Raw genomic sequence first — 15953 nt, forward strand, 5'->3', positions numbered from 1 at the left:
AAATTAGCCTTACGCCTATAAACCCAAGCTTAAGTGCTGATTCGTTTAGTCAGAATTTGTTTGAAAAAGTACCCGCGCTTCATGGCACCACTTCTTAGTGGCACTACTAAGAATTATCTGCTTTGCCATTCACATCAATTCAGACAATTGTTTGCACAATAAATTCAATTAAATTCATATTCCTATATTTATACCCAATGTTTGTGTTAATATGGACATACAGACTATGCCTGCAACATTCGAACAGAGCTGTTTTATTATTAGGGGTGTTCAATATGGAGACTAGTGATGTTATTCATTTTACAAAATACTAAATATAAAATGTAAGAAACTGACAGCGCCATTGATTTGACTGAAAAACACCTGATTCTTGTACTACTATTGAAATTTTTACAACACAAAATCTATTTTAATTGTAGCAAGATATAAAAACAAATAGAATATGCCAATATCAATTATTTTAGAAATTATAATTTAAAATTGATACACAAATAGAAATAATTGACGAAGACAATCAGACGTTCTTACAGACTGCAAATTCCTGCCCGAGTGCTGTACCATTAACTTTTTTCTTTGTGATCGAAAATTTGGCATTTGTTCGAAAGGTGGTTAAACGCTAAAATAATAATTTTTTAATAGAAAAAAAATTTTAAAAATTTAAAAATATTAACACAATATTTCAATCATAATTCATCAAATTTTAAACTCTTCATCGCAATTTTAATCGGAACTTCGTTCTCGTGCGCTGGGTGCACTTAAAGTGATTCGTATTTACTTATTTTTCCATGACTTAAATCTGCTTGTACTTGTGGGTGCCTGCTTTAGAATTGAGTTGATTAAATCAAAGCGACCAAGTAAACAAATTGAGATTGATAATAATAAGAATAATGGCACTATTATTACTACAGCTTATCATAAAACTGCAAATGCTATGTAAGAAGGCGTAGATATTTCAAATTGAGTTCATATTAGAGGTATTCAGGTATAATTCTCCTTCTATGGTCACGAACGTAAAATCAACATCCAATTTGGTGATAGTTATAGTAGATATCTCTTGTTTATGCATATCTTATGTAATGTTTAGAAGATTTTACTTCACCGCATGTACAAAGAACGGACTTTACAAAGGATAGTTAAATAACTTTATTCATTCAATCAAATAAGTAATTACTTGAAAATAATAATTATAAAGCTTTCAAAAGTCTCTTTTTACTGAAAAAATGTCTTCATATATAATTAACTGTTTAATTTATATTTTCACACTTGTCACTAAATAATTCTTCCGATTATCTCCTTCGATTTCTTGAGTGCGTCTTGATTTTCCACGGCAATTGGACGCTCCTAATGGACCCGATCCGACCAACTGAGACATTTATGAAAAGCTTTTGTCAGACATACGGGATACCATTTAAGGAATACTTTGGAGGACTTTGGGGAATCTGTCTAATTAATTTTCAAAAATAAGCTTCCAAAAATCGTTTTTCTAGAAACGATTCAAAGTCAGTGAGCAAATTTTTTCGGAAACGGCTCAACCAATGAAATTGAAATTTAAACACGACATTCTAAATTACTTTTGTCAAGTAATGATCGTAGTGAAGTAATAATATTTTTGATGACAATTTCGATTTTTTAAGCTACTCTTAAGTGTAAATTTTTTCACAAAAATCTACGTTCTTTTTGTGAAACCGCCATTTTCGGGTTTGTAGATTTGGCACAATTTTAGGCAGATAAAACTTCGCCGGCGCCAATCATCTTTTTTCGGAAGTCCCAATGGAGATCGACTACGGGATCAAGGAATGCCAAAAAAATTTCAAAAATGAATTAGCAATTTTTAAAGTACGTTAAATTTTACAATTGAACATTATTTTCATTTATTCATTAAATAAAACTGCGCTTGATAAAAAATTCAAAAAACACACATTTTTCTGACACGTAGGATACCTGAAACACGTGTGCGTGTAAAGTGGTGATGATGCAGCAAAGGCCTTGACATCATATTCAACTATTCTGCACACCAACTGATTCCGAGCTACTACTGCAAAACGGATATGGACAGTTTGGCCGTGAAACCAACAAACACAATGGCCAGTTAAAATTGTAAAACCAGTTGCAGAAGCCTAATAACGGATTATACGAATAGTACACTCAAGTATCTGCTCGTCACGATACTGTAACTGAAATTTAGTTGGTTGAATTATTATATGAATTTAATTTTTTCCAACATTCTAAATTCTCTTCAGTTGGTTCATTACAAAATATAGACTTTACACACATACATATGTGCATGTATTTCTTCGTTTCCACATTTTTTGTCTTTGTTTTCTAAATTTCATCGGTTTATCTTTACACCCGTATTCTGTCGATGTTTATTCTTGCTGTTGTTTTTGTAAACCATTCTCGGCGCAGCATCCGCTTTTCGCTGTCGTTACCATTCGTGTGCAACCATTCACTTTTGTTGTTGTTCTTATTTTCGCAAATTGGGAGCGGCTCTAAATGCGAAAGGAAAATATTCGGTAGGTAAAATCCAAGTGACTGCTAACGCTAGTCTCTACCAATAACACTCAATTTCATACACTTTGCAATTTCCGAAAGATTATTATTTTTTGTTAAATTTGAAAAAAAAGTACTTAAATAAAAAAGTAACGGGAAACGAACAATATGGATAAAAGCCCAAATTTTGTATATATGTACATATATACATATGTATGTATGTATATGCATGTATAAGCGTGATGGTGGGTGTGTTTCTTATATTTCTGTTTTTTTCATTTCAGGTCTCGCCTTTGTAAATCAAAATATTTTAGTCCGTCCTTTTGTCCTTACATTGTTTGGAAATTTTCTTGGCCCGTCCGGAGACTCTTTCCAACTTCTGGTTAATGGGCTTTGGTCGGTATAGCCGTACAATTTTTGGTTAAAATTTAATATTTCACTTTGCTCGGCTAAAGTTATTACTTTTAGGAATAGATAGATAATTAAATTTTGTATGAGGCACTCCTTCATTCGCTGTACTTAATAAACCTTCACATTATTTAAATTTTTCACACGATATTTTTGCAAAATATTATTTCCCATTTTTTACTTATAAATACACTTCACACCCAATCACCCAATACACAATGCCACAACCATCATAGGGACCACATAATCCACATAAAAATCCAGTTCGAATGCGAAAACCAACCTGCACCGTTGCTCTCGAGCGCCACACTAAATAGCTGATGTCGTCCGAGACATCGCCTTAACCAAGAACGGCGCAAAGAGTTGCACGAACAGATGGAAGTTGGTAGCCAGCAGATGGAAGAAGGATGTTGGTGGAAGCTGGTATTCCGTATCACATTGAGTTGCGTATGTGGTTGATCCTAGGTTTTACCTATGCTCTCTGGTGTTTAACATTGTGTTAATTCTGCTACAATGCTCTTACAGTCGGTGAATAAAAACAGTTACATTGCAGTAACTGTATGTGTGTAACAAAAACTGATTCACTCTGAAGGATATAAAAAAGAAAAGGCTCTCTTTGTTTTTCAGTTGGCAAAAGCGTGCGCTCTTTTAAGTCGATTCATAGACTGAAATATATTTCTCTTTATTAATCTATATTTGTTGTAATTTATTAGTTTATTTACGTATCACTGTCTAAATTAGACAAGCAATTGACAATAACCCGACTAATTCGACATAAAATACATAATTTCACCATGATGTTTAATTTTTTATACTTTAATATTATGGAACATGTAGTTTACTACAATACATTTCAAAAATATTAATAACCGTCGAACTTCAAGTTGCATTATTGTCCACATATCCGGCACACGGGTCTTGCTATGACAGTTCATTAATTTATTTAACTTCAAAATTGCCTTGCTTCAAAATTTATAAGAATAAGTAGATAATACTACATGCATTATACTCATATTATGAGCTAAATGTGGTGAAAAAAAACAAAAACTAGTTATGTTTAGATATATATTATATATTGTGAATAAATATATTTACAATTCAGTTTTTTCCAAAGTAATTCACTGTAATTACCATTTGCTGCGAAATATAGTCGTAAATATAAAAAAAAAAATTATAATATATATTATTATTGTATTAATATCATGCAGGTGTAGTGCAAAAACTTTGCTCGTATGTATTTCATAGCAAATCCCCCAAAACACAATCGTTAGAAAATATTGTCTGGTAACTCTATTATCATTTATTTTGACATTTAAGTAGATATGAAAAAAAGTGTATTTTCTTACGTGTGAATTGGAAACATTATTTTATCGCAACAATAATATTTAAACACAAGTAATGCAGAACTTACTAAAGATATATCATTAGTTTTGCGTATATCTCGTTCGTAATGTGTCTTCGTTTTTCTTCTTTTACGCAAAATCTAGAAGAACTTTTTCAACAGGATTTTTCGGAGCAAACATAAAAATTAATTTATAACCACACCGTGTATAACGTTATCAGAATATATTCAGGAAATTATGAAAGTCCGCTTCAAGTCCCTTATTGTGCTGCTTTTACTGCCACTTCTTATTCTCAGTATAGTAACAGCTGAGTTGCAGGGACCTCTTTCTACACATAATGCAAATTCGCAGGATGCACTTCAACCAGAAACAACAACTTCGCAACCAGAAAAAGTAGCTGGTAAAGGTGCAAATTCAGCAGAATTCACAGATACGAACACTGTTAGCAATGAACGAAAATCAGCTAAATACGTAACTGAAACTGAGTCGCCCACGGATGCTCCAGTTACCCAAACACCAGGCAATACAGTTGTATCGTTGTCAGCCTTCGATAATGAAGTCGGACCACGCTTCAAAATATGGCAGCAAGCCTTACTCGAACAGCAGCTGAACGAAAAACTAACTCGCCAGAAGTTGGAAGATCAAATAGCCGCTATTGAAAATATTCGTAAGAAACCTGTTGCTGAACCTACACCTCGAGAGATCGAAGGTACCCAAACTAAATAACTGCAATTGCGCATATATGGTTGAATAATTGTTGATTTTTCAGCTCAAGCCCTCTACGAAAAAGGTATGGATATAATCGCAAAACAGCGTAGCGATAAAGACTTAGGACACATATTTATAACGCGTGCTGCTGAAATGAACCATCTTAAAGCTCGCGCAGAGATGGCTTGGGCACATCTACTAGGACGTAATGGCAAGCTTAATTTTGAATTGGCGGCCGCAGAGTTTGATGAATTGGCAAAAGAGGGAGTGCCAGAAGCGAATATGGTAAAACAAATATGAAAATTAAAATATTTTTTTTTATCTTTAAAATTTTAATTGTATGTTATTTAATTAGGGTCTTGCATTCCTCTATTCTGTTGGCGTTGGTGGCAAAAACGTCAGTCAACCACTGACTTTGATTCATTTGACATTAGCAGCTCTAGGCGAACATACATTTGCACAGATGGCGCTTGGATATCGATATTTGTACGGAATAAATGTGCCAACTAATTGCGAGAGGGCGCTAATGTATTACAAGAAAGTAGCCAAAAAAGTTGCCTCCAAGATTACATTCTCTAACGGACCAGTTGTTCATCGTGTACGCTTACTAGATGAGTCTGAAAATCCTGGCAGTCAAGAAACTGAAATCGTTGACTACTATCAGTTGTTAGCAGACAAAGGCGATGTTCAATCTCAAGTGGGCCTTGGACAGCTCTACTATCAAGGTGGAAAAGCAATACAACAAGATCACCAAAAAGCATTGGAATATTTTACTAAAGCTGCAAACACAGGCAATGCAATAGGCTATGCCTTCTTAGGCAAACTTTATTTAGAGGGTAGTGAATTCATCAAGTCTGATAACGAAACCGCATTCAAAGTAAGCAAAACAAATAGCATTTAACATTCTCCTATACATTTTATACGGATATTATTACAGTATTTCAAGAAAGCAGCTGAATTGGGAGATCCAGTGGGCCAAAGCGGATTGGGACTAATGTATCTGAAAGGACTTGGTGTTCCAAAAGATCCACTCAAGGCTCTAAACTACTTCACGCAAGCCGCGGATCAGGGCTGGGTTGATGGTCAACTTCAGTTGGGCAACATGTACTTTAGTAAGTTTATACTACATACATGTAGTTAAATTACAGTGTTGACTAAAAATTTCAATTTAGCTGGCAATGGTGTGAAAACTGACTACAAATTGGCGCTTAAATACTTCAACTTGGCTTCACAATCTGGTCACGTATTGGCTTACTACAATTTGGGTATAATGCATACCTACGGCATTGGAATGTTGAGATCTTGTCCAGCGGCGGTAGAATTCTTCAAAAATGTTGCCGAGCGTGGTAGATGGAGCACGAACATGATGCTCGCTTATAACGATTACAAAAGTTATTTCACTGACAAAGCGTACATGCAATATGCATTGCTAGCTGAGTTGGGCTACGAGGTTGCCCAAAGCAATGCGGCTTTCCTTTTGGATCGCGGTGACGTCAGTATTTTCCATGATCGACATGAGGAGCTTATACGAGCGTTTTACTATTGGAAAAGAGCGGCAGGACAGGGCTACTCAGCGGCACAAGTGAAACTAGGCGATTATTACTATTATGGCTGGGGAACGAATATTGACTTTGAAACGGCAGCTTCTTTGTACAGGTGAGTTTCCCGGTTTTTTATATAAAATAGATTTGAGTTGACTGCATTGTTTATCGTTTTAGAAAAGCATCCGAACAGCAGTATAATGCACAGGCTATGTTCAATCTTGGCTATATGCACGAACAAGGGCTGGGCATGAAAAAAGACTGGCATCTGGCGAAGCGCCTCTACGACCTTGCTGCTGAAACGAATGCAGATGCAAAAGTACCGGTAGCCATAGCCCTTCTTAAACTGCAAATGCTTGCAAAAGTTGAAACCATTAAACAGGTAAGATTTTTAATATTTAGAAACTGGTGAAGCTAATATGTAATAATATTACTTTCAGTCGCCTTACAAATTCATCTTCTACATGGACGAAAATATTGCCGCTAATTGGGACTTGTACATGATCACCATATTGACACTGTTGCTGGGATTTATTATGTATACTAGACGTCCGTATCAGGATCAACAACCAGCTGATCAGCAGCAGCAGGAACAAGTAAATCCTGAAGCAGAGCAGCCACAGGCTCAGCAACCGGAGTGAATTAGCATAAAACCTACTAAATAGTAATACTTTTTAGGTGTAATTAGTTGATATATGTATATAACAGTCAATAATTTAATGTTATTTGTTGCTTTATCATTAACATCGCCATAACCAAGACCATATAGGCGGCATGAAGCTTGTGTTAACAAGTATTTTATTTTTTTAGCACATAAATACTAAACCATCTTAATAAGCCAATTTTGAAAACGATAGATTTTTTTTTTTTTTAGAAACGCAAATGAATCTTTCACATCATTTAAAAGTTGTCTAAATAAATTATTTTTTACCACAACTTTAATATTTACTTTCAATACTGATAAACAAGTTTTTATGAAATAAAATCGTATTAGGAAAGGAGATCTCTAGATTCATGATGTTTCAATGAACATAAAAATGTTATGTAATGTGTAAGGCCATTTCACTTTTTTATAGTGGCAACGTAAATATCACAAAAAAATTGTATGCCAACGTAAACGTAAGCTAATTATATTACTCGGCTGATTAGATGTCCTTCTGCACAATATATAATATTAGAGCAGCAATTTTTGTACAACTATTGGCCTTGAAGTTTGGCAGTTATTTGACTAAGTCTTTCGTCTTTCTTTTTTTACACAAAACTCCTATTTACGTTATTGATTAATTTTATTAATGAGTTATACATACATATATTCTTCCAATGGTCGAAAATAATTTCGATTTAATGTTATTTATTTCAATGTTTCGTTTTCATTTAATTAAAAATAATATTAGCAAAATAACTAAAAACTGCATAGTGGAAATGAGCAAAACAAATATGATTTGCGCTCAAGCATAATAATTCAGGTTAGCTTTCTTCTTTGCTTGTACTTCCATAATAGCGTCCATGAAATCTTCATGTGTGACGCAAGTGGCATTGCGGCGTAACGCTATCATACCAGCTTCTACGCATACGGCTTTACATTGCGCGCCGTTGAAGTCATCGGTGGAACGTGACAACTCCTCAAAGTTAACATCATTGCTAACATTCATTTTACGTGAGTGTATTTGCATAATTCTGGCACGCGCTTCCTCGTTGGGATGTGGAAATTCTATTTTACGATCCAGACGTCCTGAACGTAATAGAGCTGGATCCAGAATGTCGACACGATTTGTGGCTGCAATAACTTTAATATCAGCAGTTGAGCTAAAACCATCTAGCTGGTTCAACAATTCTAACATGGTACGTTGCACTTCACGATCACCAGCTTTCTCGGAATCAAAACGTTTTGTGCCAATAGCATCCAATTCATCGATGAAAATAATTGCTGGTGCTTTCTCTTTGGCTAAAGCAAAAGCATCACGCACTAATTTAGCGCCATCGCCAATAAACATCTGCACCAACTGTGGACCAGCCAACTTCAAAAAAGTAGATTTTGTTTGTGCAGCACAGGCACGGGCTAATAGTGTCTTACCGGTGCCGGGAGGGCCATATAGAAGAACCCCTTTTGGTGGATGAATACCCAGAGTCTTGAATTTATCTTTGTGAGTCATTGGTAATACCACGGCTTCAATCAACTCTTGTATTTGTTTGTCTAAACCACCAATATCTGAATATTGTTCAGTTGGTCTTTCATCGACTTCCATAGCCTTTACTCGCGCATCATATTCCGCAGGCAATGTTTCTAAGATTAGATACGAATCTTTGTTGACTCCTACTAAGTCACCGGGCTTCAATTTTTCTGCGTCCACCAATCCAATGACTGGCAAGAAATAAGCCTGACGTGTGGAAGTCTTGATAACGGCGCATTTGCCTTTCCTTTGATTGTCCAACACTAAAACAGCACCATCATCCTCTTCTTCTTGAGGATCTACGTCCAGCAGTTCAATGACGTTTGATACCAAATATGGCAAAGTTTTGTTAACCTAGTAAGTACAAAAATTGTTATAACAAAATTTGGTAGTATATCTATCAGATTACCTTTATCTTTTCCGTATTATCCTTAATTTTTTCATTTTGGGCTTGAATTTCATGGGTAATACGCATAACCTCACTCTTCATGATCTTGATTTCATTATCCATTAGACGCGTCCTGCTGACTATTTCGTCGGTGGACATACGTAGTACCTCCTCTCCCAAAGTTTCCTCACCATCATCCCAAATGGATTTATCTTCAAGAGTAGTCGCCATTTGACAAAAAATATATATTTATTTACTTAATACTCTGCAAAATCTTCGTCAATATTTCGCTTTAATTCCCGACTTTCGATGACTTGTAAATTTTTGTTTTGTGCTTATTGTGACATTTCTCTACCGCTTGTCTTGCTTTAATAGTCCTACTTCTTTATATCGATATCAAGCGAATTAGTCGACTTGACTCATACTGTATCGATTTTTTATACAGTCAGAAATACTCTGATCAACTAATTAATTTTAACTATTTATCAAAGCTGGAGTTAATAGTAAGTACATATATTATATTTTAAATGTTTTTCGAGAAAAATATATTTAAAAGTATTCAAACAAAATTGTTTTTCCTACCGCTTAACTGAAATAATATAATTGTCGATTTCGAGCGATCACAGCACTATATATATAAAATAAGTTTTGGTCGGTATAGCCAGGTATTACCTATTACAACTAAATAAAAAGTTATTGCCCATTTGGAATAATTGATGAAGCTAAGCATTCTAATTCGTAACGTTTATTATGTGAAAACAATTTCCTATGAATTTATCTAATTTTTTTATGAAAATTCTTATAAATTTTTGAGTTATTTGCGTCAAATGAAAAATTACAAATAACAATATTTTTAAATAAAACATGATTACATGTTATTAGGTTGTTTCGATTGCCCCAAAAACAAGAATTTCTCAACAGTAATTGGATCAATGATGTCAAAATCAACTTTGATTTTATGATTCAAAAATAAATTTTTTATAAATTTCAACAAATCTCTACAATGAAAATTTAAGTAGCATAAACTTTAACTTCTCAGGTATTTTCAACAGCTGATCGTAACTGCCTAAAATACTCTGTAGTAGAGTATTGTCAAAGTTTTGTGTTATGTTTACGTAGCAAGGTTAAGGTTATGTCAACTGGTTTGACCCTTCAAAATATAAATATGTATGAATTTATTAATAGTCAGCTGTGGGAGGAATTGAGAAGATAATGTAACGAGAATTTTATGTGAATGGGATTAAACAATACATTTCAGCGTCACTGAGCAGTGTAGACTTGAATTATTTATGATTCGACGATAAAAAATTTCAAGCTTTGTTTGGAAGCTTTCGTTAGTTTCTTTTGAGAGTAGTGATTCATCCAAATACGGATAAATATGATTGTAAGTAAACTATTTGGCAGTACACCGTTGTATCGTTGCTATTAAACACATAATATCTTGTCTTGTCTTGTCTAAAAACTGGTTGCGAAGCGCACGTGTACTAAGGTGTAAGCAGAGAGAGTTTGTAAAAAGTTGTTTGTTTGGGTAGTGCCTAAGAAATATCCACTAGTTGCTTTGTATGTGCTGAGCTGAGCTTTACACATTTAGTCGTAAAACTTTCGCTACAATGAAAATTACTCAATAACTTCTTCATTTCAAACAGTCTGCTATGATTGCTCGCATAACGTTTTATCCATCATTGTTTTACAATGTAATGATGGAAAAGGCATCCTTAAGGAATTGGTACGATCGCATTGATGATAATGTAATTTTGGGTGCCTTACCCTTCCGTTCTGAGGCGAAGGAAGTAAGAAAATATTTAAAATCATCTGTTTTTTTATTGTGCTACATCTGTGCCAAATTCTTATGTCCGTAGTTGATCGCTAAGGAAAATGTGAAAGCAGTTGTGTCCATGAATGAAGACTACGAACTGGCTATGTTCTCCAATGACACGGAGAAATGGAAATTGCATGGAATTAGTTTTCTACAGCTACCGACTACAGATATTTTTGAAGCACCGAATCAAGATAAACTTTTTGATGGAGTACAATTTATAAACAAATTTCTACCTGAAGAGAAACGCATAAGGAGTTTGAGTGCGGCTTCCGAGCCTGAGAATAATGGGACTGTATATGTTCACTGTAAAGCTGGGCGCACGCGTAGCGCTACTCTTGTTGGATGCTACTTAATGATGGTGCGTCTGTTCAAAGAACCATAATTATACCAAGAAACTTTATTTCTATTCAGCTCATTGAGAACAGTTTTTGTAAATATTATATTATAGTTATAAAATGTGTTAAAGTACTATGTCGTTTACTGAATATTTTATCCCAGTTCATTTACTAATATATATTTTTTGTATTGAATTAGAAAAACGGCTGGTCACCAGAACAAGCAGTGGACTTTATGCGCGCTCGCCGCCCTCATATTTTATTGCATTCAAAGCAATGGGAAGCTCTAAGAATATTCCACAAGAAAAATATCGCAAGTACGTGACCCCTTAAACATGTATCGGAAAGCACAAAAACGTTTTGTATTCTGTATTATACATTGTTATTCAAATGTTTTAACTTTACGTAATAAAGTAGACAACGTCAGTTGTTATATTTATGCTAATGTATACAAAACGACGTTTAACATTTCGTTATTGTTGTTACATACTTATAAACCTTACGGGAAGCATAAATTTAATAAAATTAGTGACTGCAGTGATACAACGAGACTTGGTGTTTATAATTTTATTTCATTGTTTATTGGTTTATAATTGTAGTAAGACAATTTTTTATACGCTCTAATGTCGTTAAAAAAATCTAATATTCTCCAATAGTTACATTTCATATACGATTAAATCGAACAAAAAATTAAACTGTTTACGTATTTGGCTGTTTCTTCGTGTTTGACATAACGGTGTGAATGTAATTGAGAAAATACAATTATTGAGAACCGGATTCCTCAACAGCTGAACCAGATCCAGCAGCCTTAATCTTCCAAATCTGCTTAATGGAGTTGGTAATTCCGACATCATTTTGTATGATATAGAAAAGTCCACCAAGTGTTGCAATAGACAGTAATATCAACCCACCATGGGCGACTTTCGGTAAAAGTGGTCCAACCACTTGCGGGCGAGCATAATCTGTGATTATGGCCTCTACACCCCTTTTTCGAAACAATATGAAAGAAGATATAAAGAATGCAGATTATTCGCTGCAAAAATAAATTTTTTTTCTTTACCAATGGGAGTGAAGGACTACAAAGATCGCAAGTAGAGCATCGAGCGTTTGCGAAGGGTAGATAAAAGCAGCAGGAACAACACCCAACAGGGAAAGAGATATCAGACGTTCAGCGGTCCATAAAGGTGTGTGATTGCCTTTAGCTGCAGCCAACTTAGGAGAACTTAATGAGAAGGTTCTTGACATGAACTAAACAGAAATGTTCATTATAAGTTTTTGAAGGTTTATATTATATACAGAACATGCCTGTGCATTATTCATTTTACTTAAAGTTTTTAAACTTTCTGCAGAAAGAGTACTCTTTGTTGTTAAAGTCTTCATCGGTAAAGATAAGGCCGTTTTTCCTAGTCCTACAACTTAAAAGATCGTGATTATATAATGTAATACAAATTCCGTACAAATATTTACCATTTAATTTGCCGGCATTACGCAGCATTACTGAGAGCGCCATTTTTGATATATCACTTGGATAAGAATAATAATTAATTAACTATGATCTTAAATAATAAGTACTTGCTTATTATTTTTTTTTGCAGATTTTCTTTCCAGCTCCACCAGATTATCTGATTTCGTTTTTTTATTTTTCTTCGACGAGTGATATAAAAACAGCAGTTCCAAGTGTCAAATACATACCGCGTTGCCAAGTATACATGAAAAATCGTTATCGATATAAATGTCACTTGCCACATTTTGTTTTACAGAACTTAACTTATATATAAAAATAATTTGCGCAATCTAAACTTTTGCAATATTTACAATGTGTGGGGCATGTATAGACTACCTACAATTCTCTGGTATTACTTAATATTGTAATATTTTCAATGTCCACGAATATACTTATATATTTTTTTTAATTTATACAACAAACTTTACATCAGCTTTTACTTTTTAATTTATTTAAAAATGGACGGTTTAATGTACTTAACTTTTGTACGTTTTTATACACATATAGATTTAAGCTTATCGTTATAATTTCCAATGAGGACGGAATGTATACACATAATCGAATATTTTTACTTATGGGCTAATAAGACACATTCAAGTTTGTAAAGTCGTCAATTATACGTTCTAAGAGATTCCTGATTAAGGTATGTCGTTACATTTAAAATTTTTTAAGATTATGTTTTAAAAAACTATTTGTGAGTAATGTGATGAACACGATTTGTTAAAATAAAATCCATGTGGCGACACTTAAACAAATAGCACTTGCATATGACATTATGGGGCTGGCATCTGCTTTATAAAAATCCCAATCAAATATAATGTTGGACGCGTCTGAATCTTTCCATGGATAGGCACCATCATCAAAGTACATAGGGCAATCGTCTCGCTCTCGTTCGTACTCTATGGCATCAATGGCGACTGCGGCCCCCTCTGTGTGATTCCATGATGTGACATCTTGATTTAGTTTGCAAAAAGCTCCAACAGCTATAGAATAAAAAATGTAGTTTCAATATTATATAAAATATATGTAAAATAACTAACGAATTAATGAATAATGCTTGTAGCATACAAACCTTGCGACATTAGCACACGATTCAAGTCTGCACGTTGATATACCCAACAACGGTACTTAGAAAGTGGATCCAAATCATCGTATGTAATGAGATAAGATTTGAGATTCTCTTTCCAAAAACCTATACACTTCATGCGATAATCCGGGTCACCTGAAATTTCAAAATAAATTGGAATTATTGTTTAATCAAAATTATAAAACATAACTAACTGTATATATCCACAGGCCTTCCCAAGTGATCCACTGACAGACAGTAGTTCTCATCAATAGCCAATTCTTTTTGATCTGTGTCACATACTGATAAATCCGAAATATTTTGTTTGCAATGTATGTTCGGTCGAGGACTTAAGGTTACACCGCCAAGAATTCTCGTTCTGAAGGGATGTTCCCCACGTTGTGTAAAATTGAATTTTCCCGCTACTGGACAACGTACTGGTACCGGATTTTTCGCTAGAAACAAGTCATATTTCCAAGCCTCTGCATTTTTAAATTGAACCCACGAACAAACGGTACTAAAATCGTCTTTGATAACAGCTAAACCTTTGCGATAGCGTATTATATTATGATGACGTGGTTGAAAGTCAAAACAGACATAATCCTTTTGACAGCCATCCACTGTAAGACGAGCCATCATAATTCGATTATCTCGCCGCTCACGACAAACGTATATCGTACGACGGTAACGCGCTCGATCGGGGTAGTATGTCTCGTTTATATGAGTTTCACTAATAGACACATCTGCATCGATATTTGCAGTATTAACCCATTCACCAGAGAAATTTTGTGGGAGTGTACAACCGGGTTCAACATATTCTGCTTTTACAGGTGTAAGCTTAAGACGTTCTGGGGAGTTCTCAGGCGTTTTCAAAGTATTACATTCTGCAGTAATGGAAACACCAATGTACAAATCATCATCACGATTTTTCAAGAAACACCGGTATTTTTCATCTTTACGCGATTCTTTCGTGTTTGCGACCGCAAAATAATGATTTTTACCGACAAACCAATCGCCCAAGCAACTATACTCCACAATACCGGTAAATGTGCCTTCCATACCCTCACACTGTTGGTACGTGACATTAAATTTCTGGTTTTGTATCAAGAATTGAGTGCCAGCTGTTTGACAAGATTGGATACGCGCGTCGGGTTTATTGCAGACACCAGTAAACCGGAAACGATTCTAATGGAATAAAAAAAAAATATGATATTTCTTACATATTTTTCGTTCAGATTTGAAAAGGATATTTTAAATTACTTGATATGTAAAATGCCACACGCCTTCAAGCGACGATCGACAGTTAATGGGCACAAAATTTTCATTAAACAATGTCACTAATTGTTGGTCATCTTTTAACCCTTTGCAAACATTTTCGACGCTTGGCTCTACTCCCGTTGGTATGGAAACGCATGGACCTGAAATGTAAAAGGCACAGTTTCACCTCAAAATTATCTAGATTCAAATTGATTTATACCTTCAATTTTTTCAAACACATTCAGTGTACGTATTACAGTGTGAACACAATGATAGCAATTTGCCGACCGCTCTTTAAAGATAAATGAATACTCATCACCATGGCCAGACATGGTTACACATACTCCACGGCGTGACATGGAAGTCGCATCTATTACTGTTTGTGTGGGATAACCCGTCTCCCATGAGAACCAACTTCCTTGTAAAATTCTTGGAATAATACATCTGTTTTGCTCCAATTGGTTTTGCTGCGCTGAAACTTTTAATCAAATATATATAAAATTTGATAAAGTGAGGCTTGAGTCAGCATCCATACTGAAGCTGGGTGTGGCCAATGAACAATTATTTACCTATGCTTAGAGCGCCGAGAAGTAAAATAAATTTTAATGGTATCATTTTTAACTTTACATTAATGCTTGTAATTTGTACTTAAATTAATCAAAATAATGTTAATATTTATTCAAAACTAAAATCTTGTTATTAACTACGACAGTAATGTTAGAGAACGTATAAACTAAATAAATTGCTGTAATAGCGATGTAAATGGTGTTTTTAAAACATCGATAAATCTTAAGTAGATATATTGACTTTTTTCGATATTCGATCGTAATCGGTGACTCTTCGCTGCGTTTCGTTGAGATGAAACAATTTAGTATTTATTTTTATTATATATGGACATTTGCGAATTAAAACAAACGTTAATG

At 34.5% G+C, this 15953-nt stretch overlaps 5 protein-coding genes across 8 annotated transcripts; 2 read left to right on the plus strand and 3 right to left on the minus strand.

Annotated features, from left to right (window-relative positions):
- Positions 1–4200: 4200 nt before the first annotated feature.
- On the plus strand, positions 4201–7432 carry Hrd3 (HMG-coA reductase degradation 3). Its single transcript, XM_014230403.3, has 8 exons — positions 4201–4293; positions 4386–4950; positions 5011–5234; positions 5305–5826; positions 5887–6061; positions 6122–6605; positions 6668–6872; positions 6931–7432. The coding sequence occupies exons 2-8, from the start codon at positions 4479–4481 to the stop codon at positions 7129–7131; spliced, it is 2283 nt and encodes a 760-aa protein (XP_014085878.2). The 5' UTR covers positions 4201–4293; positions 4386–4478; the 3' UTR covers positions 7132–7432.
- A 370-nt stretch (positions 7433–7802) lies between these two features.
- On the minus strand, positions 7803–9478 carry Rpt5 (26S proteasome regulatory subunit Rpt5). Its single transcript, XM_070105757.1, has 2 exons — positions 9071–9478; positions 7803–9015 (listed from the first exon to the last, which is right to left on the minus strand). The coding sequence occupies exons 1-2, from the start codon at positions 9278–9280 to the stop codon at positions 7939–7941; spliced, it is 1287 nt and encodes a 428-aa protein (XP_069961858.1). The 5' UTR covers positions 9281–9478; the 3' UTR covers positions 7803–7938.
- A 748-nt stretch (positions 9479–10226) lies between these two features.
- Positions 10227–11659, plus strand: PTPMT1 (protein tyrosine phosphatase, mitochondrial 1). 2 transcript variants are annotated; one of them, XM_014230432.3, is made up of 4 exons: positions 10227–10433; positions 10696–10839; positions 10909–11226; positions 11403–11659. In XM_014230432.3, exons 1-4 carry the CDS (start codon positions 10428–10430, stop codon positions 11526–11528), a joined length of 594 nt encoding a protein of 197 aa, XP_014085907.2. In that variant the 5' UTR covers positions 10227–10427; the 3' UTR covers positions 11529–11659. The 2 variants fall into 2 exon arrangements, with proteins under 2 accessions (XP_014085907.2, XP_036227390.2); XM_036371497.2 differs by lacking the exon at positions 10227–10433 and adding an exon at positions 10522–10540.
- A 96-nt stretch (positions 11660–11755) lies between these two features.
- On the minus strand, positions 11756–12872 carry SdhD (succinate dehydrogenase, subunit D). 2 transcript variants are annotated; one of them, XM_014230434.3, is made up of 4 exons: positions 12671–12872; positions 12509–12612; positions 12264–12451; positions 11756–12188 (listed from the first exon to the last, which is right to left on the minus strand). In XM_014230434.3, the coding sequence occupies exons 1-4, from the start codon at positions 12711–12713 to the stop codon at positions 11966–11968; spliced, it is 558 nt and encodes a 185-aa protein (XP_014085909.2). In that variant the 5' UTR covers positions 12714–12872; the 3' UTR covers positions 11756–11965. The 2 variants fall into 2 exon arrangements, with proteins under 2 accessions (XP_014085909.2, XP_014085908.2); XM_014230433.3 differs by having other exon boundaries at positions 12509–12618; positions 12671–12871.
- A 264-nt stretch (positions 12873–13136) lies between these two features.
- Positions 13137–15763, minus strand: udt (protein undicht). Of its 2 annotated transcripts, none has more exons than XM_070105758.1 (6): positions 15600–15763; positions 15251–15502; positions 15034–15191; positions 13989–14958; positions 13780–13929; positions 13137–13690 (listed from the first exon to the last, which is right to left on the minus strand). In XM_070105758.1, the coding sequence occupies exons 1-6, from the start codon at positions 15643–15645 to the stop codon at positions 13428–13430; spliced, it is 1839 nt and encodes a 612-aa protein (XP_069961859.1). In that variant the 5' UTR covers positions 15646–15763; the 3' UTR covers positions 13137–13427. The 2 variants fall into 2 exon arrangements, with proteins under 2 accessions (XP_069961859.1, XP_014085804.2); XM_014230329.3 differs by having other exon boundaries at positions 15251–15508; positions 15600–15762.
- Between the last annotated feature and the right edge of the window lie 190 nt (positions 15764–15953).

Source organism: Bactrocera oleae, chromosome 2 (genome assembly GCF_042242935.1).
Source record: "Bactrocera oleae isolate idBacOlea1 chromosome 2, idBacOlea1, whole genome shotgun sequence".
In the NCBI taxonomy this organism is placed as follows: Eukaryota; Metazoa; Arthropoda; class Insecta; order Diptera; family Tephritidae; genus Bactrocera; species Bactrocera oleae.